The following is a 27,599-nucleotide window of genomic DNA, read 5'->3' as shown; positions in this document are numbered from 1 at the left end:
GAACTCAACTTGGTTTATATTTAACTTTATTTTTTTGTCAAGTATGACAATGATTACAAAAACACACAAAACACTTCAGTAATTCTGAGCAACACACTTTTACTCAACCTCTCTCCAAGTGTGTACATCCACCTTCAGGTCTTGTTTTGCTTCAGATCTTTAGCTGTGCAAGGTATTTGCCAGACAGCATCACTATTCCTTGTTGTGTTTTGTGCTCGATGTACAACTATATATTATCATATTAATGGTACAGATTAATTTGTAAGGCAGTCCCCACCAGCAGTAGTACTGTACAGAAATAGAGGCAAATTTGCTCCTTCCCAGCAAGAATCATAAATTTAGTTGATTGGCTAGCCATGACTGAGATTATAACATGTACAATTATACATTTTCACCAAAAGCAAAAGGTGTATTACAAAACTACAATATAATACAAAATATAATACAAAATAGATTGAGCATTGAGATAACTTAGTTTTAATGTATTTTAGTTCTACTGTGTTCTGGTTATGTCTTATAGCTTATATTTTTGTATGTGTTTTGTATGCACACACACACCACCTACAGTATGGTGTCATGATAACTTGGAATAAGTTATTTTATTTCTGCAGCCATGTGATATAAACCTCAGACCACTTGACAAACAATGGAAGGATGTGACCACGTGCATTTGCTTTGCACTTTTCACCACTTCACCTGTACCATACCCAGTAATATAGCTGTGCCAGAGCTACTTTCAGGATTTGCAACCTCTGAGCAGCTTCAAATGGTCACCCCTTAAAAAAAAAAATAACATGCCACAAAAAAGGTTTTATTCTTTCTCCTCAAATGAAGATAAGGTAAAAAGTACAGACCTAAAATTACATTTGCTGCATCAGTGAGGGATCCACAGTTTAGAGGGTTGATGTCATTGGTGTTGAGATATTAAGGTGATAAGTCCCTACTTTCTAATACGTCTATTAAGTCTAGAACAGGGGTCGGCAACCTTTCAGAAGTGGTGTGCCGAGTCTTCATTTATTCACTCTAATTTAAGGTTTCACATGCCAGTAGTACATTTTAACATTTTTAGAAGGTCTCTTTCTATAAGTCTATAATATATAACTAAACTATTGTTGTATGTAAAGTAAATGAGGTTTTAAAAATGTGTAAGAAGCTTCATGTAAATTAAAATGCAGAGCCCCCCAGACTGGTGGCCAGGACCTGGGCAGTGTGAGTGCCACTGAAAATCAGCTCGCGTGCCACCTTCAGCACCCATACCATAGGTTGCCTACCCTGGTCTAGAATCACATGCGTTATCCCACTCAGCTGGGATTTCAGATTATCCAGTGAAATGTGTGTAAATATATGCACACTCACACCAGTGGTTCACATCATATGAGACCTTAAATTGGCTGTCCTCTGAAATACAGAAAATCTATTTTAAATCACTTTTGAAACCTTTAAAATTGTATTTTAAAATTTTCCTCCAAAGCCTGTCTGATAGTTAAGGCAACCTGGTTTTAAAGGTGGAGGGATGTGAAAAACAGTACCAATTTAAAAACAAAATACAACTTTAAAATATTTTCTAAACTAACATCTCTAAAATGAAGCATAAAAAATACATGATGGTGTTTGATGGTTTGAAGGTTTTATTGGTACTCTTGGAATGATTTGTGTTATTCACTCATGGTTTCATCACATATGAGTACTGCAGTCTTCACAAACGAATGCCAATAAATGTTACACCAGCGCACATCATTAATATTGTACACACAGATATTCACTTTATGCTTTTGAGGAACATGCCATCTAACTGCAACGGTCAGTGGAAAAATATTTTGTTTTAAGTTTCTAATTTCTCTAGATTCAATTTCTACTACTTAGTATTGGATATCAGCCCAATAATATGGAGGGGAGAAGAAATTCTTAGGAGACTTAGGATTGCAATGAACTTGCATAGCAAAAATTCTTCTTTTGGGACTAATTATGTTGGAAGAAAAATTTGAAAGATTTTTTTTTTAAATTCTATTTCACTACTGACAAATTTGCAAATAAAACATAAAAACAAAGATACCAGGAAGGGAATAAAAGGGCTCTGCAGTGTTTCTGGTTAAAATCAGAATGCACTTCTGTTTCTCTCCCTCTGTACTTTAAGTACTAAATTCTTTTTATATATGGATGTCTAAACAAATGTGTGAAAGAGAGTGACTTAATTATTAGGAAATTTTGCATGTAGACAGAGGCAACACATTGACTAACCCAAAATCAATCCATATCGGATATGAATATGAAAATACAAACTTTCTGATCTTTTACCTAAAATTTCTCAAATGTTTGCTTCAGGTTGCCAAGCCTTTCTGCTAACTGAGCATCAGCACAAGTTCAAAACATTCTGGAAAAATAAGATTTTTTTTTCCAGCCTGTAACATCCAATTATCAAAGTTCCTGCGCTGTAATTTCTAGTGTGTTTATATTTTAATTTATTCTTTCATTTTATACAATGTGCTTTTCAACTCCTCTCTGGGGAAGAGTACTAATATGCTGGCTTGATGTTACCCAGCACCTCATCCTCCCAGTTGGGGAGACAGCAGAAGAAGAAACCACAGCCTATTAAAATAATAGTGCTGGCCCAACCAAAGCCGTATGCCCAGCTGAACATATTAAATCCCCTCATAGGGATGTCTTCTGTGAACTTCACTGGATAGATGACCAGGCATATGATCTGGAATATCGCTAAAAGAAGGTAAAAAATAAACAAATTGAAAATAAGTGACAATTAATCTCATCACATTTCCTATTCTGACTTTATTGGCAGGTAGGTGCATTCCTTTCTCGGATATTTAAGGACTTAGCTGCAATCCTACAGTCAGATCAGTGCAGGTGTACCCTTGCATTCTTACAGAGGTCCACTGACTTCAATGGGACTCAGCACAGGTATGAGGGTCTGCCCACACAGATCTAATTTCAGGATCAGGGCCTCATTCTGGAACTATTCTACACACAGATCTCTCACTGACTTCAAAAGGATGTTTTGGGTGCAAAGTGACTAAATAATTGGGTCCTTAACCCTATGCTTGAGAAAAATTCAAACTAACACAATGGCAATGATGCTTAATAAGAGGAATGCAAATTTCTTTAACCAAGCATAGATGCAGAGAAGGAACAATCTGGACTAAAAGAATCAAATGTAGTAGTTAAAAGTCATTTACTTTAGTATTTGCATAGCAGTTTCCATGGCAAAACATACTTGTGTGTTAGCAACATTGCTGCTGGGATTGTTTCGTTGTTTAGTTACTGCCACAGAACCATCAGAAAGAGTTCAAAGCCAAGCATTCTAGTTTACCTGCTTGCTTTATGTCTCCCCCATAATGTCACAACACCCACATTCCGTTTTAATTTTGAAGTGAAACTTGATTTGCATCCTCGGACATTGACCATTACAACATCCTTAACCTCTGAGGATGCAAACCAAGTATCACTTCAAAATTAAAACAAGCTTTTCTCATTCATGAACATGAACCACGAACCCAATTAGAAATATATGTGTGGTGGATATTTTTAGGAGAGGGAGGGAGGCTTTACTCCAGCCAGCAAGTATCAGATTTAGAACATCAGTTTAAGAAGCAATCATCAGTCTTACCAGCGACAAAGAGCAAGCCACCGATTCCTCGCACAAAGTTGAAACGAAGTACATCAACGGAGAACGCAATAATTGCTAGGGCGAAACAGATGACTAGGATCACGAAGCCGACAAGGTAGGTGGCAGCTGCTGCTCTTCCCCAGGCTTGAAAGGAAAGGGGGAAACATGTTATACAAAACAGTACATGGAAGTCAAGTGGGTGTCATTCTTAGGTCTTTTGTTTGCTTTAATTCTATCATTGTGGAGATTCTGTCCCTTAAAAGCATACAACAGGGGTCGGCAACCTTTCAGAAGTGCTGTGCCAAGTCTTCATTTATTCACTCTAATTTAAGTTTTCGCGTGCCAGTCATACATTTTAACCTTTTTAGAAGGTCTCTCTCTATAAGTCTATATTATATAACTAAACTATTGTTGTATGTAAAGTAAATAAGGTTTTTAAAATGTTTAAGAAGCTTCATTTAAAATTAAATTAAAATGCAGAGCCCCCTGGACCAGTGCCCAGGACCCGGGCAGTGCGAGTGCGACTGAAAATCAGCTCGTGTGCCGCCTTTGGCACGCCTGCCATAGGTTGCCTACCCCTGACATACAATATTGCTTTGACTTAGGACTTACATCTTATAGTGCTCTAACTTGCTGACTCAGGGATGTGAAAAATCACCCCCCTGAGCGCAGCAAATCTGAGCACTTTAAAGTGCTAGTGTAGACAGGCTCCCAGCGCTAATCCCTTCAGGGAGGTGGATTACCAGGAGCACTGGGAGAGCTCTTTCCCAGCACTCGTGCGCAACCACACTTGCACTTCAAAGCACTGCTGCGGGACCGCTCCCACGGCAGCACTTTGAAGTTTCCAGTGTAGACGTACTCATAGTATCAGAAATGTAAGTGTAGCTTTTAGGGAACCATAGAGGCCTGAGCAAAGACTAATTGTTTATTATCACTATTTATAGGGTGCCAGAAGTATGCATGATGCCTTATAAGCACAAGAAAAAAGACAAAGGTTGGGATTTTCAAGAGCACTTAGCATTGGCCTAGCTCTACTCCCATTGAAATGAACGGCAAAGCTCTCACTGAAGTTAGTGGGAGGAGAGTTAGCCCACTTTTGAAAATTCCATTCATGGTCCATGAGCAAACAGACAAGAACGATGTGGGGAGGACAAAAGCAGAAAAATTAAGGGCTATCTCCCTGGGCAATGCAGTTTTCTGCTGGGAGCAAGAGATAGAAGCTGTTTGACATCATGAATTTGTAATTACTTTTTTAATTGATGAAGAAATGAGTAATGCTGTAATGGAGAACTAGCACTGTCTAGAAGGCTTATCAGAAGAAGTTAGGATTAATGTGAGATCTGAATAAGGAAAGGGTGACTGGTGTTCAAGATAAAGAAGCCTATGCCCACATAGAGGGAATGAGAGATGTGAAGCAACCAATGCAGAAAGTTGTGGGTAGTCATAAAGGGAGTGGAATAAACCACATTCAAGGAATTGGATTTTGGCAGCTTTATTCTGAACTGTAGGGAGTGAAGTGAGAATTAAGAACAGAATTGGGTAGATTTAGAATAGTTAAGGGGAGAGATTACAAAGATTTGGACATGGGTTGTACCCAGTGATGAGCTGCCAAAATATTAACAACAGGTTCCCTCCTCCTCACCTCACGAGGGGGTCGTGCCCCCCCCCCGAGGGGGTCATGCCTCATCCAACCCCCCATGTTCCTTGACACCCACCCCGGGGACCCCTGACCCATCCCCACCCTTCCCTGTCCCCTGACTGCCCCCTGCCGCCCCATCTAACCCCTTCTCTCATTCTTGATGCCCCCCCGGGACCCCTGCCCCATCCAACCACCCCTTCTCTCTGTCCCTGACTGCCCCCCACCACCTCATCCAACCCCTGCTCCTTCCTGACTGCCCCCCAGGACCCTTGCCCCCATTCAATCCCCCTGTTCCCTGCCCTCTGACCACCCCGACTCCTATCCACCCCACCACAACCCACCGAACACCCCCTCGCTGCTCCCTGCCCCCTTACCACACTGCCTGGGGCCCGGGTCCGCTCCGCCGGGACTGTGACCGGCACTGCGGGGCCCAACTCCCCAGGCTGGGCCGGAGCCACTCGGCCGGCACCGGGACTGGCGCCACGGGGCCCGACTCCCCGAGCCGGGCAGGCTGGGCCGGAGCCGCGGGGCCCGACTCCCCGAGCTGGGCGGGCTGGGCCGGAGCCACTCGGCTGGCGCCACAGGGACCGACTCCCTGAGCCGGGCTGGAGCCGCTTGACCGGGACCAGCCCGAGCCGGGGGCGCTCGGCCGGGGCCAGGGGGAGCCGCACTGGGCCGTGCACGCCAGGCCTCCCTGGAGCCCTCGGCGTGTCCCCTCCCCCCCACCCTGCTCGGCTTACCTGACTGCTCCTTGTTTCAGGCTTCCCGCGAACATTTGATTCACGGGAAGCAGGGGAGGGGGAGGAGAAGGAGGGCGGAGCGTTAAGGGGAGAAGGGGCGGTGAGCTGGGGCCGGGTGGACAGCTACCCGAGCCTTTGTTTAATTTAAAAGTTTTAGAACTGGTTGTCCTGGAACCGGTTCCTGCAAACCAGTGCGAACCTGCTCCAGCTCACCACTGGTTGTACCAGTAGAAATAGAAGGGAATAGGTGGCTCTTAAAGATGATGTAGATACAGTGCCAAAAGGACTTGGAACCAGCTTAGATGTGTAGGGAGAAGGAAAGTGAACAGTCCAATGACTGGTGGAGTTATCCAAACTCCCAAAGTAGACAGGTTCATGGGACCAGGATAGGTCTCAAGTATAACTTCAAGTCATTCAGAGGCAGAAGAAGAGGACCAAAAAGACATTCAGAAAGTAACCTTATTTCAGAATGTTCTCCTCCATTTGTCACTGCTAAGAATTCCCACCATGGCAACAATGGGCATCAATGTCTGAGCACCAGAAAAATAACATCCCTCTCTGAAAAGCAACCTACGGTTCTCCTTTTTAGAATAAAATGCTGGCTTCTGAACATTCAAATCCCATTATCTTTCTAAACAGTAGACACAAGCATAGGCAAGCATCATGCAAACAACAGGCCATTTCTTAACCACGAGGCCGAGTAGTTGACTATTTTGACTCTGAAGAGCCCAAAGGTACTAAACCAAGAGTTTTGATTTTATAGGCAGACAGTCGTCATGCATCACCCTCCACCTACTCTAAAGGCTGGTTGCCTGTGTTTACACAGGGGATTAAAACAAGGAACTCATGTAGGCTCAAATCCTGAGCCTGTCTTGTATAGGACTAAGGGGCATAGCAGAATACACAGGAGGGTTCCACATAGGCATGGCCCAATCCTGAAGGCAGTCAGCCAAGATGTGGAGAATCTCCACAGCAGTCCTGCAAACTGGATCCACATTGCTGCTGAAGAAAGGAGGGAGTTTGTGCAAATGAGCTTCTGCTTGTCTGCATTCCTCCCAAACCACCCCTAGTATATCCTATCCCAGGGGTAGGCAACCTATGGCACATGTGCCGAAGGCGGCACACAAGCTGATTTTCAGTGGCACTCACACTGCCCAGGTCCTGGCCACCGGTCCGGGGGGCTCTGCATTTTAATTTCATTTTAAATGAAGCTTCTTAAGCATTTTAAAAACCTTATTTGCTTTACATACAACAATAGTTTAGTTATATATTATAGCTTTATAGAAAGAGACCTTCTAAAATCGTTAAAATGTATTACTGGCATGTGAAACCTTTGAACTAGAGTGAATAAATGAAGACTCTGCACACCACTTCTGAAAGGTTGCGGACCCCTGTCCTATCCCTTCCCTCCCCTGTGGAACTGATGCAGGATTAGGAATAGAAGAAGGGAACAGCTTGGTTGGAATTTTTGGTCTGAAACCTGCACTAATTCTTTCATACTGGATGTTGTTCACTTACGCTCCCAATGCTGGTACTGGCTACTGTTCAAAGCTGCCACAGCCAAAGGATTCATTTACAAATCATTACTAGCAACAAAGAATCCTGTGGCACCTTATAGACTAACAGACGTTCTGCAGCATGAGCTTTCGTGGGTGAATACCCACTTCTTCAGATGCAAGTTCTGGTATTCCACCAGCTCATGCTGCTGACGTCTGTTAGTAGTCTAATGTGCCCACAGGTTTCTTTGTTTACTCAGACTATCATTACTAAATATGCTTAAACATAGGATGGAATCAGCTCAAGAAAAAATGCTTCCTGGATTAAACCATCTATTTAAACTATTTATTGGGATTTGTCATACAGAATAATTCACAAAACTGGTCATTATAAAAGTTCAGTAGAAAGCCAGATCTGTACACTCCCTGTCCAAGGGGAGCTTGGAATGTCAAGTACAAACATTCCAAGGACTCAAACATCTTATAATTTGGATGGACTCTGAATAGTTGACGCTAAAAAAAGGCACTGTAGGGGTCACACATGTATTGAGTCTGGGGAATCTCCTTATCAAATACACATACTTTACAAGTAAAACGCCTGCTGTGTAAGCTCAGCCTGGAATCCATTTGCTGTGAATTATTTGCTCAGCTCTGGTAATAATAAACCAGCAATGCATTTAGCTTTGGGAGATGTCTAGTGACAAAAGTGCAAAGATTAGTGTCAAGTCCAGTGTTATTTACTGTCTTCATCATGGCCGTCCTTAGGCACACGCCGCATACCCGGTTGCATTCCCCTCGCTGGCTGCAGCTGCACTCCTCTCTTATCCGGCCCTTCCCCGCGGTGGCCTGGCGGGCTTCTCCCCACCCCCAACCCCGCCTCCCTCCTCAGCCAGCCTCTGGCTCTGCCGCCGGAGCCCTAGAGCGGCACAGCAGGTCTGTGGCGGCCCGGCCCAGCGCCACCTGGAGCCGAGTCCCTCCCTGGAGCCTGCCTGCCTGGGCCGCTTGGTCTCCGCCGGGGCCGGGGCAGGAGGAGCGAAACTTCCACGTGAGTCAGCGGAGGGGAGGGACGGGACGCAGCCGAGCCAAGCAGGGGAGGGGGGACTTAAAGAAACAGCACAGAGAGAGAGACTGGCTCTCACACCCACATATACTCTGCCTCTCATGAGTCACAGTCCCCCAATACAGATTGTGAGACTCTGTGTGTGTGTGACATTGTCACACAGTCCCCCAATACACAATCCTACACACACACACACAGGCTTTCTTGCTGGCTCTCTCACATGCACTGACTCTCACACACGTATTATTGTTCTTATTACTGCTTGGTACTTCCTGTCAAAATGCTCGTGGTGAGCCAGGAGTGGCAAGGGGCTGCAGGAGGGCTGTGGGCTCTGGCAAGATGCAGCCGCCATGTGACAGCACGAAGCCTACCTTGAGCCACTGCCACAGCGTCTGCTGTGTACAAAGCTCAGTGGGTGTCAACAATTGGGTGTGGGGGGTCTGGGGATCTGCAGGCGGGGGTGGTGGCTGCGCACCCTTGACATACTGGGTTCAGCGGCGCCGGCTGGGGACCACCTTCAGTGGAGCATAGGGGCACCAGTTTAATAATACTGCATAGGGACCCATAAATCCTTGGCCCTGCTCTTCATAAATAAAGAGGGAATAAACAACATGGTCATGAAATTTACAAATGATAGCGTGGCCTTGTCTAATTTGGCCAACATTTTTCTATGATTGCTTCCGCCATTTCAGCACCACTAGTGGCAGCAAGAGTTGGAATATTAGTATAACTAGGGCTGAAGATAGCTGTTGCTGTTTTTTGCCATTGTGTCATGTGGACCTGCTCTGAGCAGGATTAGACAACATCATGCTTGAAACAGAGTCGTGCAGCCCTGTTTACACTAACACTGCTACTGTTTCTAACACTGGTGGAAGTAATAGTGGGAAATGTTTGGCAAAACAAACCCAAAAACCCCCAGTGTAGATATGCCCTAAATGAGAGCATTTGACAATACCAAGGAGTATAGGGCTTGAAAAATGTACCAGACATTTGTGTTAAGGGTCAATATAAAAATTGGGGTAGGAAGGTTCATCACAGAGCACCTGGTGAACGCCATTTACACACACACACACACACACACACACACTTCCAGATCTGGGAGTGCTAGGATTCCTTTACGGTGCTGTCCCTGGACACTAGCTGGAGGTCCTTCTTTCTGATTAGCTTCTGCCTCACGGCTGACAAACATGAAAGACTCCCCCTGTCCATGAGTTTGCTAAAAGAGATTACAGATTTTTGCTCTCTTTCCACCCCAGAGCCTTCTGACTGTTGAGTGGGCTTCAGCTGATCCCCAGCTCCCAACCTGTTTGTGGGGTCCTTTGTCTATCTCAGTTGCTCTACAGCAGAGGTAGGCAACCTATGGCATGTGTGCCGAAGGTGGCACGTTAGCTGATTTTTAGTGGCACTCACACTGCTCGGGTCCTGGCCACCGGTCCGGGAGGCTCTGCATTATAATTTAATTTTGAATGAAGTTTTTTAAACATTTTAAAAACCTCATTTACTTTACATACAATAGTTAGTTATATATTATAGACTTATAGAAAGAGACCTTCTAAAAACAATAAAATGTATTACTGGCACGCAAAACCTTAAATTAGAGTGAATAAATGAAGACTCGGCACACCACTTCTGAAAGGTTGCCGACCCTGCTCTACAGCTTTTCTCTGGGATTAGCCATAGCTTGTCTCATCATTTTCATGCTGTTGTTGCTTGGGCAACTTGAAGTTCTATGCCTGCTGACAGAGAGAGAGAAAGCACTGCACCAGTTTCCATTTGGTTCATGTTTGTAAGGCTAGTTTTGCAATCATGAGTGAGAGGTGTTTATTTGTTAAAGCTTCTATTCTGGAGAAACTGATGTATTCGACCCCCTTTTAGCCAGAGTTTTTCTTATTCAGCACTGGCAAATAGGTACTCATGATATGGTCGCAAAACCACCAATGCAATTTTGGGCTGCATATATAGAAGCATCAGATCATGCAGAAGTGAAGTAATAGTCTATTTTTATGTGCTCTAGACCAGCTTCACCTGAAGCACTGTGTTTAATTCTGGACATCTCATCACCAGAAATATATATATATTGGACAGAGTTCACAGAAAAGCAACTAAAATTATTCAGGACTGAAAGGATATAATTACTAGGAAAGATTAGAAGAGTTAGACCCATATACCCACATCTTAGCAAAGTGATTATTTAGAGAAGAACATAAGTCTACAGATATTAGAGGACTGCAAGCACCCAGGAGGGAGAGGAGTTATTTAGGGTGGCATTACCAGAAATAGGATGAAATTTAAAAAGTAGGAGAAATTAGCCTGAATGTCAGGAAATCTTTTTGACAGTGAAATGTGTTCCCAAGGGAAGTGGTGAAAACTCTATTGTGTAGGACATTTAAAACTAGACTGAACAAAAACAGCTGCAGGTACATGGACTAGATCATTTAAAGTATCAGGACTTTTCCATCTATAACTTCTGATTTTATAAATCTCATTGCAATGATCAGTTGGTGAGGTTGTGAATAATTGCTGGTCTAATGGCTGAAGGCTGGGAACTGCTGATAGTGATGTTTTAGATATTTATTTTATATTATCATAAATGGCTGCAGGTTGTTTGGTTCAGCAACAGGGCAGCAGGTATGAAATGGGATCTCGTTGACCAAATAAGGAAGTCTAAGCTCTCTTTTGGTTCATTCTGAACAGGAATCCAAGGTAAAGGGGATTTTCTTGCACACATGACAGATTAAGGTGGGTATGTCCACATCATGAGTGCAAGAAATGCAGGATTCAGAGATTGTTTTGGGGGAACTAGGATTGTCAGTTGCACCATTTATTTTATTGGTATGAGTTTTGAATAGGCCATGGCTACATCTGGAAATTGTACAAAACAATGCCCACTAGTACAACAATGGGTTGACACTGGGTGGAGGTCCTATTGTAGACAAAATCCTGGCAGCTTCCAGAGTCTATATAACCATTGTACTGTAGTTGAACATGCTGAAAAGCAGGTAGTAAACTGGTCTGGCAATACTCATATCCACTAGGATGCTTAGTCTGGTACCTGGCAGGAATCTTATATAATATTTCCTAGTTTAGGTAAAGCTATAGTACTTGATTTGAGTGGGGTTGGATACAGCAACCTTGATAGTGTCTCTTTTACTATCATTTACCTTTGCTGAGCACACACTGCAAACTCCATTCAACTTTCCCTAAAGCAACCCTTGTATCATAAATCTGAGAGAAATATGCACAAAGGGGTAAGGTCAAGAGAGTGTAATATATCTATAACATCCCTGCGTAACTCACCTGAGCTCCCCAATAAATCTACCAACACAGTTGGCTGAGAGCCTGGTGAATCAAAGTCCACTCAGTCTCCCAGCTACACTGTTACTGCTACACATCCCGGGATGGACTTAACAAATGACTCATGGAGCTTGGCTCATGCTCATAAACTTCTAGCCTTTTTTTTTTTCCTGGTAAAGATCCAAATTAATGTTTCCATGTACTGTATGTATTTTTTTTTCAAATCAATTATTGTGAATTTAATAAATACCAATGGATTATTAAAACATAACCAGCAGGGCATTAACTACCCTGTTAGGTACTTGACCGTACATACTTTCTGTTAGAGGATGGTCATTCCTATCTAAAATAACTGTGAAGCTAAGAATCTTAAAAAAACAAAAACATTTATCTAGAATCAAGAGGACATTCCCACCCACAAATATTGGGTCTAAACCTATAAGTGTCTTTGCAAACAAGCTTTTACCAGTAATATATCAAACACATTATATCTGAACAGCACAGACCACTAGACACAAAAGGAGGATTGTTAATCCAGCTGCATTCTGGGCTACATAACCACAATTAAAAATGCAGTGCAATGCGCCAGTTTTTGCATGTAGTATATTGGTAACATGCACATGCTGGCACTCAGGAGCTTCCTGGCCTCAAATCAGAATAGTTCTCAATTAAAACAAACCCTGCAAGAGCACCCTGCTCTTCTTTTTGTCTTTCCACCCTTTGGCCATTGTGGGACACCAGAGCCCCAGGTTTCAGACATGCATTAAAAAGCAGTTCAATTTAGGAACTATTCCAACATGAAGATTCCCCCTTCCCCCACCTAGAGGGCGTGGTTTAGTTTCATCTCCTCTAATCAGCATGCAATGGACATGCAGATGCTTGATTAAGAAGTATCAGAGGGTAGCAACTTAGCTTTATATTAATGAGGGGATCCACCTTGAAGCTTTCTTTTCTTATCACTGGGAGAGGAACAGAACAGGGTGGAGTAATTAGATATTATAAAGAGTTATGCATCTAGATTAATAGATTTCTTTTTAAACTGCAGCAGCCCTTTGCATGCCTATTTTGAGTTAAGTTTCTTAGCATTTTTTTTTAAATAAAACATGTTGTATATTGGTATGTTAACATGTCAGACCATGGTTTGATTTGCTTATGTCCTTTGACCAGATGTAGATACTATTTGAACAGAATAATTTTGACAGTAAAGCATTAACCTCATCAAGATTATTCAAAGGACAAAGTTAAATTGGTTAAAATAACCTGTCGGTAATTAAGGCTATTCTTCATTTATAACAGCTGTAGGAACAACTGCTCTTTAGCAAAACAGCAGAATGTGGCCCTTCCCCAAAGCTCCTGGTTTTCTGGGGTGAAGTATGAAACAGTTTATCAATATGTCATATAGCACTTAATCTACACAGCGTCTATTGAGAGAAACCTAAGTGCAGTAGCCTTTCTTCCCTTTGTAGGAAGGGTCTGGGAACCTGGAGTTACTTTCTGATGGCAGCCAAATTCCTCCCACATGAGACTAAAACCTACAAACATCATCAGGGTAAAAAATTATGCTGTTGCTCTCACAGTGAGTTAGTTCTGCATTTTGCTTGCAGGCAAGTGCTATAATGGAAAACTACTAACAGACATTAATGCTTCCATCCACGCAACACATACAGTATCCCAAATGGCTTATCCTCTGTGTCCTTACTCCTGATACCCATTTTAAATCCAATATAATCCAAGGTTTCTGAGTTTCCAGATCATTTTGGATGTTTATCAGCTTGATACGATCACTGTATCTGTTCCTCCTCCACTAAGTAGGCTGTAAAAGAACCAATATGTACAAAGAACAGCCTCTGCCTTTTATGGAGGAAAAAATATATTCCATTTTTCCTATTCTCATCCTCCCAAGCTTTCCCAGTCCAGTGCATTTCAATTAAGTTTTGAAAGTGTCTCTCTGTTTGACCCTAAATGTTTCATTATATAAAACAACAAATGTAATCAGCAAGTACTTTGGCAGCTACTATTAGCAAAGGCCATACTCTGAGAATATGTGGTGAGAGTATTAAGAGGAGGCAGCAGAACTGAACATAATTTACTAACATTTTTAGCCACTTTGAAAATATATACACATTAGCCTCCTGATTTAGTTTCTGATTTTTCAGCTGCTTCATATAGTGACTTCCTTTTCTATAATATACATATGTGTATAAATTAAATACCATTTTCTTTCCATGCTCAAAACACATTTCACTCTATTTGAAATCACAGGTTGAGAGGCACCAAAGCAGCAGAATTTCCCTAGTCCAGAAGAAGTGGACTCCTGTTTCCCTAACTCCCTCCAGAGTACAATGAGGAGGGCAGTTAAGATCTAGTGCAGGAATGGCACTCCAGAGGCTGGGCATGTGTGCTGTGCTAGCAATGGCCAGCATTTATCAATACACTCATCAGAGGGCAAAGAGGTTGGTGACTTCAAGGAGTCTCATGTAGGTCACAAATAGTGCTGGTGGGGAGCCAGCAATAAAGGAGAGAAGGCATGCAAAGAGCCAGATCTGTTCACTTGATTTTAAAAGACCCCATCCAGTTGCTTAATGTTGGACTGACAGGGAAGCCTGTTCAAAAGCCACCAGAGGCAGATAAGGGCTGGTTTTCTGTGTAACTATTAACCAGGAAACGGTGTTAATGCTAGTCCTGCAAACACCAACCTGTCCTGAACCCTCCATTAACCAGCCACATGAGGGGGACAATTGGACCCTTCCTAAATGAGGAAAGAGGTCATTTTGCTAATGGCCATTGGTAGAGGCAAAGTTATTTTGCTAATAAAGATGGCACCAATTTACAGCTGTCAAATACTGGCAGGGATAACTGGGGTGGTTGGAGTAGGGTGTGGCCTGGACTCTGACACCCCATTGCAAACACTTACAGTAGTCCATGAGGGACTGGCATTGCCAATCGATGTCATTATCCCACCGGGTGCAGGACTCCCATAATGACGCTTGGTGCTGGTAGGGCGCTGACTCCGATTCCAGCCAGCCCCGGCCGGACAGCGCAATGATGCCCAAGATGATAGCTAAGCCCAGGAGAAGGGGCAGGAGCCACCTGCATCTCCAGCAGGCAAGGGTACACGTCGCCATCTCATGCAGCAGTCAGGGCCTTCAGCAGAGAACGGGTGCACAAGCCTGAGAGCTCTTTCTGGATTCTGCAGGGCGGGGTGTTGTGAGAGAGTGTGTGTGTGTGAGAGAGAGAGAGCTGCTTTTTAATCAGCAGAAAGGCACTAAGGGAGGAGAGAGCCCCACCTAGATTCCAGTGACTAAGAGCAGCAGCAGCAGTAACCTGTTGAGCCAGAGAGCAGCTGCAGGGCTGGGCTCAGCTGCCTTGCTGCTCTGTTCCTTTTCCCTGGCTGCTAAACAAACCATGGTTCCAATTACACTCCCTAGTCTAGGCACTTAACCCTTTCCTAGCTGGCACTGCCCAGCGTAAAATGCACCTCACACATTCACAAGTCCTTTTTTTAGGACAAGAAGATTTGGGGCTGTCCTAGGCTGTGAGAAAGTGAGATTTCATAAAACATGCAATATTTAAAATCTCATTAAAAGGCACTACAAAAAGCATTCTGTAGTGGTGCTGATCAAAATGTTTGATGTAAAAAATATTTACTATAAAATCAGCCTTTTTTTGGTCAGTGAATCAGCCCCAAACTGATCCTGAATTTCTTTTAACATTGTCATTATTCATAATTATTTCCCATAATTATTTCAAGTATTAGTTTCCAACCTGTAAATTGGATCATGAACCGATCACTTTAACTCTTCACTGTATTCATGCTATGTTGTAGCTTGTAGCTGGTTACTTAAGTCTAACAGATCTCATTCAGTCCCCACATATCAGGCTGTCTCTTTCGCCTGGTCTACACTATGATTTTAGGTCAAATTTAGCAGCATTACCTCGATTTAAGCCTGGACCCGTTCACATGACGAAGCCCCTTTTTTTGACTTAAAGGACTCTTTAAATTGATTTCTTTACTCCACCTCCGACGAGGGGATTAGCGCTGAAATCAGCCTTGCCGGGTCAAATCTGGGGTAGTGTGGATGCAATTCGATGTTATTGGCCTCCAGGAGCTATCCCAGAGTGCTCCATTGTGACCGCTCTGGACAGCGCTCTCAACTCAGATGCACTGGCCAGGTAGACAGGAAAAGGCCCGCGAACTTTTGAATCTCATTTCCTGTTTGGCCAGTGTGGCAAGGTGCAGGTGAGTGCAGATCTCATCAGATCTCATCAGCAGAGGTGACACTGATGGAGTCCCAGGATCACAAAAGAGCTCCAGCATGGACCGAATGGGAGGTACGGGATCTGCTCGCCCTATGGGGAGATGAATCCATGCTAGCTGAATTCCGTTCCAGTAAATGAAATGCCAAAACGTTAGTCTCAAAGGGCATGAAGGACAGAGGCTATAACAGGGACACACAGCAGTGCCGTGTGAAAATTAAGGAGCTAAGGCAAGCCTACCACAAAACCAGAGAGGCAAACGGCCGCTCCGGATCAGAGCCCCGGACATGCTGCTTCTATGATGAGCTGCATGCCATGCTAGGGGGTGCAGCCACCACTACCCCAACCCTGTGCTTTGACTCCATCATTGGAGAATCACGCAACACGGAAGCGGGTTTTGGGGACGAGGAAGATGATGATGAAGAGATTGAAGATAGCTCACATCAAGGAAGCGGAGAAACTGGTTTCCCCAACAGCCAAGATATGATTTTCACCCTGGACCTGGAGCCAGTAACCCCCGAACCTACCCAAAGCGGGCTCCCGGACTCTGAAGGCGGAGAAGGGACCTCTGGTGAGTGTACCTTTGTAAATATTACACATGGTTTAAAAGCAAGCGTGTTTAATGATCAATTTGCCTTGGCATTCGTGGCCAGTACACCTACTGGAAAAGTCTGTTAACGTGTATGGGGATGGAGCGTCAATCCTCCAGGGACATCTTCATAAGTATTATACAGGCCAGTAGCACGTCGTCGGGAATCATTGCATAACAAACATGGCAGCGTATGATCCTGATGTTTGCTTGCATTCAAACAACATCCGTTCTTTATATCTCTGTGTTATCCTCAGGAGAGTGATATCATTCACGGTCACCTGGTTGAAATAGGGTACATTTATTAATGGGACATTCAGAGGTGCCTGTTCCTGCTCGGCTGTTTGGCTGTGGCTGAACAGAAATGTTCCCCGCTGTTAGCCACACAGTGGGGGGAGGGGCGATGCGGAAGTGATCTCTCACACCAAACCGGCAGGCCCTCAATACAAGAGGTAAAAAGCGACCTTGTAACGAAAGCACATGTGCTGTATAATGTGAACAGCAAGGTTTAACATGAAAGTGTACCCATTTTTCTCTAAAATGTGTCTTTTTAACCACTCTCCCTTTTCTTCCACCAGCTCCTGCTGTCCTCCCACACTGACAGAGCACAGCAGAATGCGTGGAGGCAGACAATGTCAGAGTGCAGGAAAGCACAATATGAATGAGAGGACAGGTGGCGGGCTGAAGAAAGTAAGTGGTGGGCTGAAGATGATAGGTGGCATCAGCTTGCTGACAGAAGGCAGAAGTCAATGCTTAGGCTGCTGGAAGATCAAACTCATATGCTCCAGCATATGCAGGGGTGAAAGTAACTTACAAGACTTACCGGTACTGCCGGAGTCCCCTGGGGGAGGCATGGCCTCAACAGGAGGAGGTGTGGCCTCAACCGGAAGAGGCGGTGCCTCTCAAGATTTAAAGATCCTGGGGCACCGGCTGTGGCTGGGAGACCCAGGGCCTTTAAATCAACCCAGGGCTCCCAGCTGCAGAGGTGGCTGGGAGCCCCCTGGGGCTCCTACCACCGCGTAGCTCCGGACCCTTTAAATCCCCACCGTAGCTCCGGCTGCCGGAGCCGCGGGCGGGATTCAAAGGGCTCTGGGCTTCCCGCAGCCGGGGGAGCTCTGATCCCTTTAAATCCAGCCCCAGCCTGGCCACCAGAGGGTTTAAAGGGCGGAGGGTTTAAAGGGCTCTGGGCTGACCGCAACCACGGCAGCCCAGAGCCCTTTAAAGCCAGCCCCAGCCCGGCCGCTGGAGCCGCAGGCGGGGGGTTTAAATCCCTGCTGCGGAAGCCTGTGCGGTCCGGCACGGCGTACTGGCTCTTGCCGGTACGCCGTACTGGACTGTACCGGCTTACTTTCACCTCTGAGCGTATGCTTGAGCTGCAGGAAAGGCAGCAGGAGCACAGACCGCCGCTACAGCCCCTGTGTAACCAACCACACTCCTCCCCAAGTTCCATAGCCTCCTCACCCAGATGCCCAAGAACACGGTGGTGGGGCCTCCGGCCACCCAGCCACTCCACCCCAGAGGATTGCCCAAGCAACAGAAGGCTGGCCTTCAATAAGTTTTAAAGTGCAGTGTGTCCTTGTCCTTCCCTCCTCTCCTCATTCACCACCCCACCCCACACGGTGCTTCCCTCCTCCCCCACCCCTCCCAGGCTACTTTGGCAGTTTCCCCCCATTTATGTGATGAATTAATAAAGAATGCATGAATGTGAACCAACAATTACTTTATTGCCTCTGCAAGCGGTGATCGAAGGGGGGAGGGGAGGATGGCTAGCTTACAGGGAAGTAGAGTGAACTGGGGGTGGTGGTTCACCAAGGAGAAACAAACAGAACTTTCACACTGTAGCCTGGTCAGTCATGAAACTGGTTTTCAAAGCTTCTCTGATGCACACCCTGCCCTCCTGTACTCTTCTAACCGCCCTGGTGTCTGGCTGCGCGTAATCAGTGGCCAGGCGATTTGCCTCAACCTCCCATAAACGGCTTCCCCTTACTCTCACAGATATTGTGGAGCGCACAGCAAGCAGTAATGACAATGGGAATATTGGTTTCGCTGAGGTCTATCTGAGTCAGTAAACTGCGCCAGCGCGCTTTTAAATGTCCAAATGCACATTCTACCACCATTCTGCACTTGCTCAGCCTATAGTTGAACAGCTCCTGACTACTGTCCAGGCTGCCTGTGTATCACTTCATGAGCCATGGCATTAAGGGTCCCCAAGGATAACTATAGGCATTTCAACATCCCCAATTGTTATTTTCTGGTCTGGGAAGAAAGGCCCTTCCTGCAGCTTTTGAAACAGACCAGAGTTCCTGAAGACACGAGTGTCATGTACCTTTCCCGGCCATCCCACGTAGATGTTGGTGAAACATCCCTTGTGATCCACCAGTGCTTTCAGCAGTATTGAAAAGTACCCCTTTCGGTTTATGTACTCACTGGCTTGGTGCGCCGATGCCAAGATAGGGATATGGGTTCCGTCTATTGCCCCACCACAGTTAGGGAATCCCATTACAGCAAAGCCATCTACTATGACCTGCACATTTCCCAGAGTCACTACCCTTGATATCAGCAGCTCTTTGATTGGCTACTTGGATCACAGCAGCCCCACAGTAGATTTGCCCACTCCAAATTGATTCCCAATTGACTGGTAGCTGTCTGGCATTGCAAGCTTCCTCAGGGCTATTGCCACTCGCTTCTCAACTGTGAGGGCTGCTCTCATTCTCGGTATTCTGGTGCTTCAGGGCAGGGGAAAGCAAGTCACAAAGTTCCATGAAAGTGCCCTTACGCATGCGAAAGTTTCGCAGCCACTGGGAATCGTCTGACCTGTAACACTATGCGGTCCCACAAGTCTGTGCTTGTTTCCCAGGCCCAGAAGCGGTATTCCATGGCATGAACCTGCCCCATTAACACCATGATGTGCACATTGCCAGGGCCCGTACTTTGCAAGAAGTCTATGTCCATGTCTATGTCCTCATCACTCTCGTCACCGCACTGCCGTCGCCTCCTTGCCTGGTTTTGCTTTGGCAGGTTCTGGTTCTGCATATACTCCAGGATAATGCACGTGGTATTTACAGTGCTCATAACTGCCGCAGTGATCTGAGCGGGCTCCATGATCCCAGTGCTATGGCGTCTGGGCTGAAAAAAGGTGCAAAACGATTGTCTGCTCTGACGGAGGGAGGGGCAACTGACGACATGGCTTACAGGGAATTACAGTGCACAAAGGGGGTGGCTTTGCATCCAGGAGAAACACAAACAACTGTCACACACAATGGCCCCCTCAAGGATCGAACTCAAAACCCTGGGTTTAGCAGGCCATTGATTTCACGGAGGGAGGGAAGGAGGAAGCAAATGAATACAAAACAAATCGGGTCTATTTCTTGTTTTGATCCATTCCATCTATCTTTTACATCTTTAGGGTGGCAGCAGACGGTGCAGTTCGACTGCTAGCTATTGTCATCTCCTGGTTGCTCGGCAGAAGATGGGAATGACCTAGCTGAGTCACTCCCATGTCTGCCCAGGCGCCCCTGACTGACCTCACCGAGGTTGGTTGAAAGAGCACTCAGGAATACGACGACGACAGCTACCAGTCATAACGCACTATCTGCTGCCAAAAGGCAATGAGCTGTTGCTGTGTAGCAATGCAGTCCCACATCTGCCAGCACCCAGGAGACTTACAGTGATGGTCAGCTGTGCGGGCCCCATGCTTGCCGTGGTACGGCGTCTGCACAGGTAACCCAGGCAAAAAGGTGCAAAACAATTGTCTGCCATTGCTTTCACCGGGGGGTGAGGGGGGGCTGACGACATGTACCCAGAATCACCTGCGACACTGTTTTTGCCCCATCAGGCATTGGGATCTCAACCCAGAATTCCAATGGGCAGTGGAGACTGCGGGAACTATGGGATAGCTACCCACAGCTACCCACAGTGCAACGCTCCGGAAGTCGACGTTAGCATCAGTACTGTGTACGCAGTCCGCTGACTTAATGCACTTAGAGCATTTTTTGTGGGGACACACACAATCGACTGTATAAAAACGATTTCTGAAAAACCGACTTCTATAAATTCAACCTAATTTCGTAGTGTAGACATACCCTTTAACATCTCCTTGTGGCTGTCCTGTTGGCAGTTGCAACTAAACATGGCTAAAACTAAGATCCTCATTTTATCTCGCACACTTTTCTCTCTTCCCTCATTCTTGATCATTTATTATCCCTTCTGTTGCTCACACACAGAGTCTGAGCACTGAAAACAAGTCAGTTATTAAAAATTGATGGTATTAATTATGAGCTACCAAAAACTGATATTATTAATATGTTAATCATCTCATGTATTGAAGGCTTAAAACCTGTTGTTATTGAATTAAAACGTGTGACTTCTCACCCAATTTTGAGATGGCAAAAATGCAAATTAGAGGCAAAAACTGTCTTTAGAATGGAAGTGAGAAATTATTGATGAGGAAATCTGCTTGTTTTAACTATAGCTTACCTGCTATTACGGTCAGCATTATGCCAGGTGCCTGTATGTTGACTGACATTAACTAAATTATTTATTGGAATTTATGGCCAGGAAAATTAAGTTGGCATCTGGCCCCAGAATTTTTAGAATCTGCAAGGACTTGTGACGTGGTAACACCAAACAGCTTATAAAGTATCACTCTTTTTCCTTAAGTCCTTTTTTAAAGGACTCCACTGGCAAACTCTGGAAAGAAAATACAGCTGTTCATACCAATTTCAATGAAACCTGAATGAAAGAGGTGGCTCAGTTAATAAAGTTATTAAGTTTGCTTCCTATAATGTATGTAATTTGTTCTTAAAAATAACTCTAAGTCATTATCTGCATATTTAATGCGTAGTATGTGACATATTTGTTAGTGTATAAATGACAAGGTGTGGCTATGAATTATTGATAACGTGAAGGTACTTTTGAACTAAATTGATACTTTAAATTATTAAATAAATTCTTAAATTTGAAATTGTATTGGGTTGAACTGATGGACAGTCCCACCATTTAATTAACACATAAAGCTTATAATTGGCATGTCAAGTTTGATTGGCAAATTAATGAAGGATTTGTTTTAAGGTCCATTGTTCTATACTGGTATTGAAAATACCTATCCAGAAAAAATGCAGTATATTTACCACTATGGTTAAGATTTATTGTGCAAATATATTGGTTTGTTGATTTGACATAGATTTTTGTATAAACTTTTAGTATTTGATGTCAAAATTATTTGTTTAGAAATTATGAACACTTATCTAATCAACTTTATTTTTCATTCTGTAATTTCTAATATTACCATAAATATTATTTTGGTTAATAAAATGTATAAACTTATAAGAATTCTTAGCTAAGTCAACTGAGATACAAACAACGGCAAGAAGTGTAAGATGGGTAAGTGATTAATTGAAAATTTCTTAACGAATATACATTTGATACCATATGTCACGTATCATGCCCATATTTTTGAATGATCTCTCTCTCTCTGGATCCTCACATCAAGGCTACATCCAAATATTGCTACTTATTCCTTTATAACATGTCCTGTTTTCTGTCTGCTCCAGACTGCCAAAGCTCTCATCCAGGTCCTTGTCATATTGCATCTTGACTACTTTAATTTTCTCTTCTTCAGCCTTGACTACTGCTACCATGCCCCTGCAATTTCATCCAAAGTGATGCTCTCAAATTCTTCTTACCTTCAGGTCTTTCCTGTTGTTCAGATTCCATCCCTTTTTCACATAAACAATAAAACATAGGGCCTAAATTGAATGTACATGTAACTCCTCATTGGGGATTGCATAAGATATACATAAGGGTAGAATATGGCCCCATGAGTACCTGTTGTTTTGTTTTGTTTTGTTTTGTTTTGTGGAGAGTTCTGTAAAAATTGTAACCAGTGCCAGTTTAGAAGTGCTTGATTTGTTCAGTGGTGAGATTTCCCAATCCACCCACCCTCATCACTCAAACAAATAACTTCAGAAGTGGAAACATAGTTTCTTCAAGACTAAAAAGAGATTGTATTGAGTGCAATACAATAATGGTAATGGAAGAAGGGAGAATTATGTTAAGATTAAAATATGCTTTGTAAGAGTCACAGATGTGTTGCAGGGAAAGTGTGCCACACAGGCAGAGGTTTCTGGATTCTTATGCTATCTAAGGTTAGAGACTCTAACCCCCAATTCAGGAAGGTATTTTAAACGTGTGCCTAACTTTAAGCATGTGCATAGTCCCATGAAGTCAATTAATTCAGTGAAGGGATAATTCACATATATAAAGTTAGGAACATGCTTTAATTAGCTTACTGTATTGGGGTCTAAAGGGAGTATGGGGAGAGGCAACCCTTGCTACATCTCTTAAGGCCATGTAATCTATGTCCCTCCCCGACCCCTCAGTGCAGCCATCATAGTGCTGTTCAGTGTATTGCTGAAGACTTGGTCACTCTCCTACCTCACCCAACCATGCCCCTTCTTGTTTCACGACACTGCCATCAGCGCTAAACTGGGCTTCTCCTCCCTCCCTCCCCAGTGCAACCACACAGAGGTACATGTAAGTTTTCCCTTCATTTTTAAATGAATGACCATCATTGAAGTCCAGCATATATTTCTCCTGTCACTGCCCTCAAGCCACACTTCCCACTCCTCAGCAGTACTATCCTTTGCACACTAGGAATATCCTTAATCACCCTAAAACTGATACTTTTTTGGGTGGCACAGAGTAGACAAATTTGCCCAAAAAGAAGAATTCCCCTTATGTTTTGCATTGCTTTCTGGACTCTACTTCTGGAAACCTCACTGAGCTGTGAAAAGGAGCTGCCTCACGCAACTGTGTAGAAGAAATACCTGTGACAATCCATCTGAAGGGAAGCCTCTCGGGAAATCAAAATAAATCCAAAGATAACCTAAAATCTACTGTATATTATCTGTGGCCAAGTGTTCAATGACATATTATTGACGTTTATCTGCCCTTAGTGCTAATGTTCCTGTTATCTAGCACTGAAAAATCTAACAAACCAATATGGCAGCCTTAGCAGAGCAGGGAGTTCCATGTGGGTATGGTGCGTCTCTCCTGTCAAAGGTGCGTTGACTGCTTATGCCCGGGGAGCAGAGGGTAGCTATCAACTCTGAGGCTGCAAAGAAACAAACCAAAACCTTAGTGATGCATGTGATCACAGGAAAAGGATGCCAAAACTTCTAATGAAGTGAAGCAGCCTTTGCTTAGCTAACCTGCTCAAATGTCTTGGGCATGTGACTCACTTGGGCACAAAACATTCTGGAACAAGATGCTATCTCAGACATGCAGGACCCTGAATTACAACACAAAGCCATGTGTGCTGTAATTAGAGCGAATCTAGACCCTTCTTCCTGAATGGCACCTTTATAGAGAGAACCATAAACCAGGGAAACCATAAGTTACCCTAAATCCCTTGTTCCTCCTCCCACCCTTAATTATTGAGTATAAAAGGGTTGTATAGCCTTTGTTTCAAATCAGATAATTCCATCATCTTTTTTATTTTGTAGCAATATTTTTTCTGTGCTACACAGCTGGGGCTCTGCCTGCATTTGGCTATTTGATATGTGGTGTAATTTGTGTCGGCAAAACCATATGCTGCCCTGAGCTACAAAGCAAAATTTCCATTTAATAATCACTTCTAGTCTATTTTTTGAAAGAGCCTAGAGCCTGATCCAAAGCCCATCCAAGTGAAAGGGAGTCTTTCCATTAATTTCATTGGGTTTTGGATCAAGTATTTTTAGAGAGCAGGAACATCAGCCTCATAAAGCCATTATAAAAGCTGGAATACAACTCCTTACAAGGCTAAAGGTTAAATGCTAGTACTCTGAAATATTTCTGTTACAAACTTTTAAGTCTATGCAGATTTCTTTCTTATTTGTTTTGATCTTATTTTAAAAGAGGTGGCCACCAACACACAACTACAGGAATGGATCCTTAGTTGGATTTACAGTGCCCCCTGCTGGATCCTGTTGAAACTGAACAAACTATGCATCCGAAGAAGTGAGCTGTAGCTCATGAAAGCTCATGCTTAAATAAATTTGTTAGTCTTTAAGGTGCCACAAGTACTCCTGTTTTTTTTTAACATTCTTTGTGGTGACTTGTGGCTTTCAGCTACTGTCTGGCACATTTCAACTTTTATGAATCATTAAGTTAAACAAGTCCAATGTAAACAGGAGTGATGGGCTATACTCTGACCTCAGTTACCTCCATTGAGCTTTAGTGACTCAGTGGAGTTGAACAGGTGTGAGTGCAAAATTTGTTTCACATCTGGTTTCCAGTAAGAAAATATCCCTACTTAAGATATTTTTATTCTTTGTGATTATAATCCATTTTCACTGAGCTGCATAGATTTTGAAATCTGTTTCCACTCCACCAGCACATATCAGAAGCTTACTTTACTATCACTCTCATTATCTATCTCTGAGGGTGGTCAGCAATGTTCTATCAAAATTGTTTTTCAACAGCAAATTGTGCTTTTGCCTAAACAGATTTTTTTTCATGATAAGTGTCTGCTTTCCATGGAAATTTTGGATTAAAAAAACCCAAACACCTGAAAAAACAAAATATTTTTACTTGGCTATACCACCTTGATGCCACCTGCAAGTTGCATCTTGTACCTAGTCTCCTCTCTCAGCAGGCTTCCCAACCAGACTTAATCTCTGTTGACACACCAGAGCCATGGAAATCTTATGTTAGAGTTGCCACCCCGCAAGGATTATCCTGGAGTCTCCAGGAATTAAAGACTAATATTTAATTAAAGATTATGTCATGTGATGAAACCTCCAGGAATACGTCCAACCAAAACTGGCAATCCTATGTGATGTATCACCTCCACTCACCAAGAGGGGCAACCCATGCATCATGGATCTGTACTCTGACCAGGTGGCCCAGCCTACAAAGGAGAATAGGACCTGAGGCACCTTAGCTATAACTCACATGAGGCACTGCGGTAGCATGCCTGAATCAAATGTTGGTTCTTGATTTTTTGCTGAAAAGGTGACAATTTCCACGGGACATAAAAAAGCCATTTTCTGACCAGCTCTAGTCAGCAGCCTGCATTTTATTGGACTGGTACAAAGCCACCTGGAGCCAGCTCAACAAAGATTGCCCGCACCCTTAAAACTCAAAAGGGATAGTAGGTAGAATACCCTCTTATTGCATGTGCTGTTCATCTGCTTGCTGTGTAGATGCCAAGGCACAGGATTCTGAGACTAGGGGCTCTGCATTTCTAGCTTCTGTATGTCAGCATACAGGCCTCTCTGATGCCACAGATATATCAAGTGAAGTCCTGGCCTCATTGAAATCAGTGGCAAAACTACCATTGACCTCACAGGAGCCAGGATTTCACTCCAGGGCTCATTTGAGGACTCTGGTACAGCACATGTAGCTTGATGGGGCTCACACAGTGTCCAGGGCCTAGCACAAACTAGGGGCCCATGACTGAGGGTCAGGAAAGTGTCACTGCAGCCTCTCCTCCCCTTTTCAGGAAGTTCTTTGGCCATCTTCTTTCCCTACCAAGATGTAAAAAAGGAAAAAAACAAGCAAACAGAAGAACTAATTACAACCTTAACCTCCATCTTAAAGATCTTTTTATCTAGAGATTTTTCTTCTGCAGGTTGCTAACATAGGTCTGTAAGACCCCAAGGGAGTGTAATAAGAGCTAGGATTTGTCTGGATTACATAGAAAACCTCATGTCCAGGAATGGTACCACAGCACAAGAAGTTGGACATTATTTCCTACAGTTTTTAATGTTTTGTTTTTCTTTTTAAAAATGTTAATGTGCCCAAAGCAAAGCCCAACATTTAGTGTAGTAGATTTGTACATAGAAGATGTGTTTACATTTTTGCTTCTGTTCCCTCGCAGATGGCTAGGAGAGGCTGAAGAATTTCTGTAGACAGGGCCGGTGCAACCAGTTAGGCGGCCTAGGTGGTCGCATAGGGCACTGGGATTTGGGGGGCGCCATTTTCTTCGGCAGTGACCGCGGTGGCCGGATCTTCGGCCGCCCCGGTCACCGCTGACATTTAGGCAGAGGGAGCTGGGGCAGGGGAGCGTGGGGAGGGCCACCTGCAGCAAGTAAGGGGGGGGCGCGGCACGCAGGGGAACTCTCCGCCCCAGCTGACCCCTTCCCGTCCTCCTCCCCGAGCACACCGTGGCTACTTCACTTCTCCTGCCTCCCAGGCTTGCGGTGCCTAAGCTGATTGACGCCGCAAGCCTGGGAGGCGGGAGAAGTGAAGCAGCGATGGTGTGCTCGGGGTGCTCGTGCGCAGAGCAGGGGTGAGCTGGGGTGCGGGGGTGTCTCAGGGCAGAGGGTGGGGGGTGGGGAGCTGCCACAAGGGGGGCACCTCAGGGCGGAGGGGGGTAGCTGCCGTGGGGGGGGTCGCCTCAGGGTGGGGGTGCGGGGAGGGGCTCAAGGTGGAAGTTTTGCCTAGGGCACGAAACATCCTTGCACCGGCCTTGTCTGTAGAGCAGCTTGTTTTTTCAAAATGGCATTTTCACCTTAACGTGCATTAACTGGGGGAAGATGCTAATTTTGGAGTGTTTATGGTTTATGGAATGTAAGGGATGAATAGAAGCGGGGGATGCAAAGTGTAGGTGTCAGAATGTTACAACCCAACCTGATTCAGAGGCAATAATTTGCTAATATTACTTGATACAATCCTGATAACAACTGGAGACCAATGTTAATCGTGAGAATCTCCATAGCCCAAGTGGTTCTCAACCTATTTACCATTGTGGGCTGCATATGCAGCTCTCTATGTTATGTAGGTTGCATCCACACACATATATATTACCTGTATGGCCCTGAGGGTGTCACATGGGCTTCAGCTGTGTGCTGATTGGGCGACAAGTGGCCCGCAGGCCTCAGGTTGAGAATCACTGCCATAGTCAATTGTCAATTGCCAAGG

General features: G+C 44.3%; 1 protein-coding gene across 1 annotated transcript; it reads right to left on the bottom strand.

Annotated features, from left to right (window-relative positions):
- Window positions 1-1,610: 1,610 nt before the first annotated feature.
- LOC120400060 (p53 apoptosis effector related to PMP22) lies at window positions 1,611-15,205 on the bottom strand. The gene is made up of 3 exons (XM_039528434.1): window positions 14,763-15,205; window positions 3,620-3,763; window positions 1,611-2,712 (listed from the first exon to the last, which is right to left on the bottom strand). Exons 1-3 carry the CDS (start codon window positions 14,971-14,973, stop codon window positions 2,513-2,515), a joined length of 555 nt encoding a protein of 184 aa, XP_039384368.1. The 5' UTR covers window positions 14,974-15,205; the 3' UTR covers window positions 1,611-2,512.
- Window positions 15,206-27,599: the final 12,394 nt, after the last annotated feature.

This window comes from Mauremys reevesii, linkage group 3, assembly GCF_016161935.1.
Source record: "Mauremys reevesii isolate NIE-2019 linkage group 3, ASM1616193v1, whole genome shotgun sequence".
Classification (NCBI taxonomy): Eukaryota; Metazoa; Chordata; order Testudines; family Geoemydidae; genus Mauremys; species Mauremys reevesii.
This window is presented reverse-complemented; position numbering and strand designations above follow the sequence as displayed.

Bases quoted from the DNA above. Each gene is read 5' to 3' on its own strand.
- LOC120400060 (XM_039528434.1), bottom strand. From the start codon at position 14,973: ATGGCGACGTGTACCCTTGCCTGCTGGAGATGCAGGTGGCTCCTGCCC. The intron at 3,764-14,762 runs GTAAGTGTTTGC...TTTCCTTTCAAG, and splicing joins CCAGTCCCTCATGGACTACT to CCTGGGGAAGAGCAGCAGCT. The intron at 2,713-3,619 runs GTAAGACTGATG...ACCTTCTTTTAG, and splicing joins TGGCTTGCTCTTTGTCGCTG to CGATATTCCAGATCATATGC.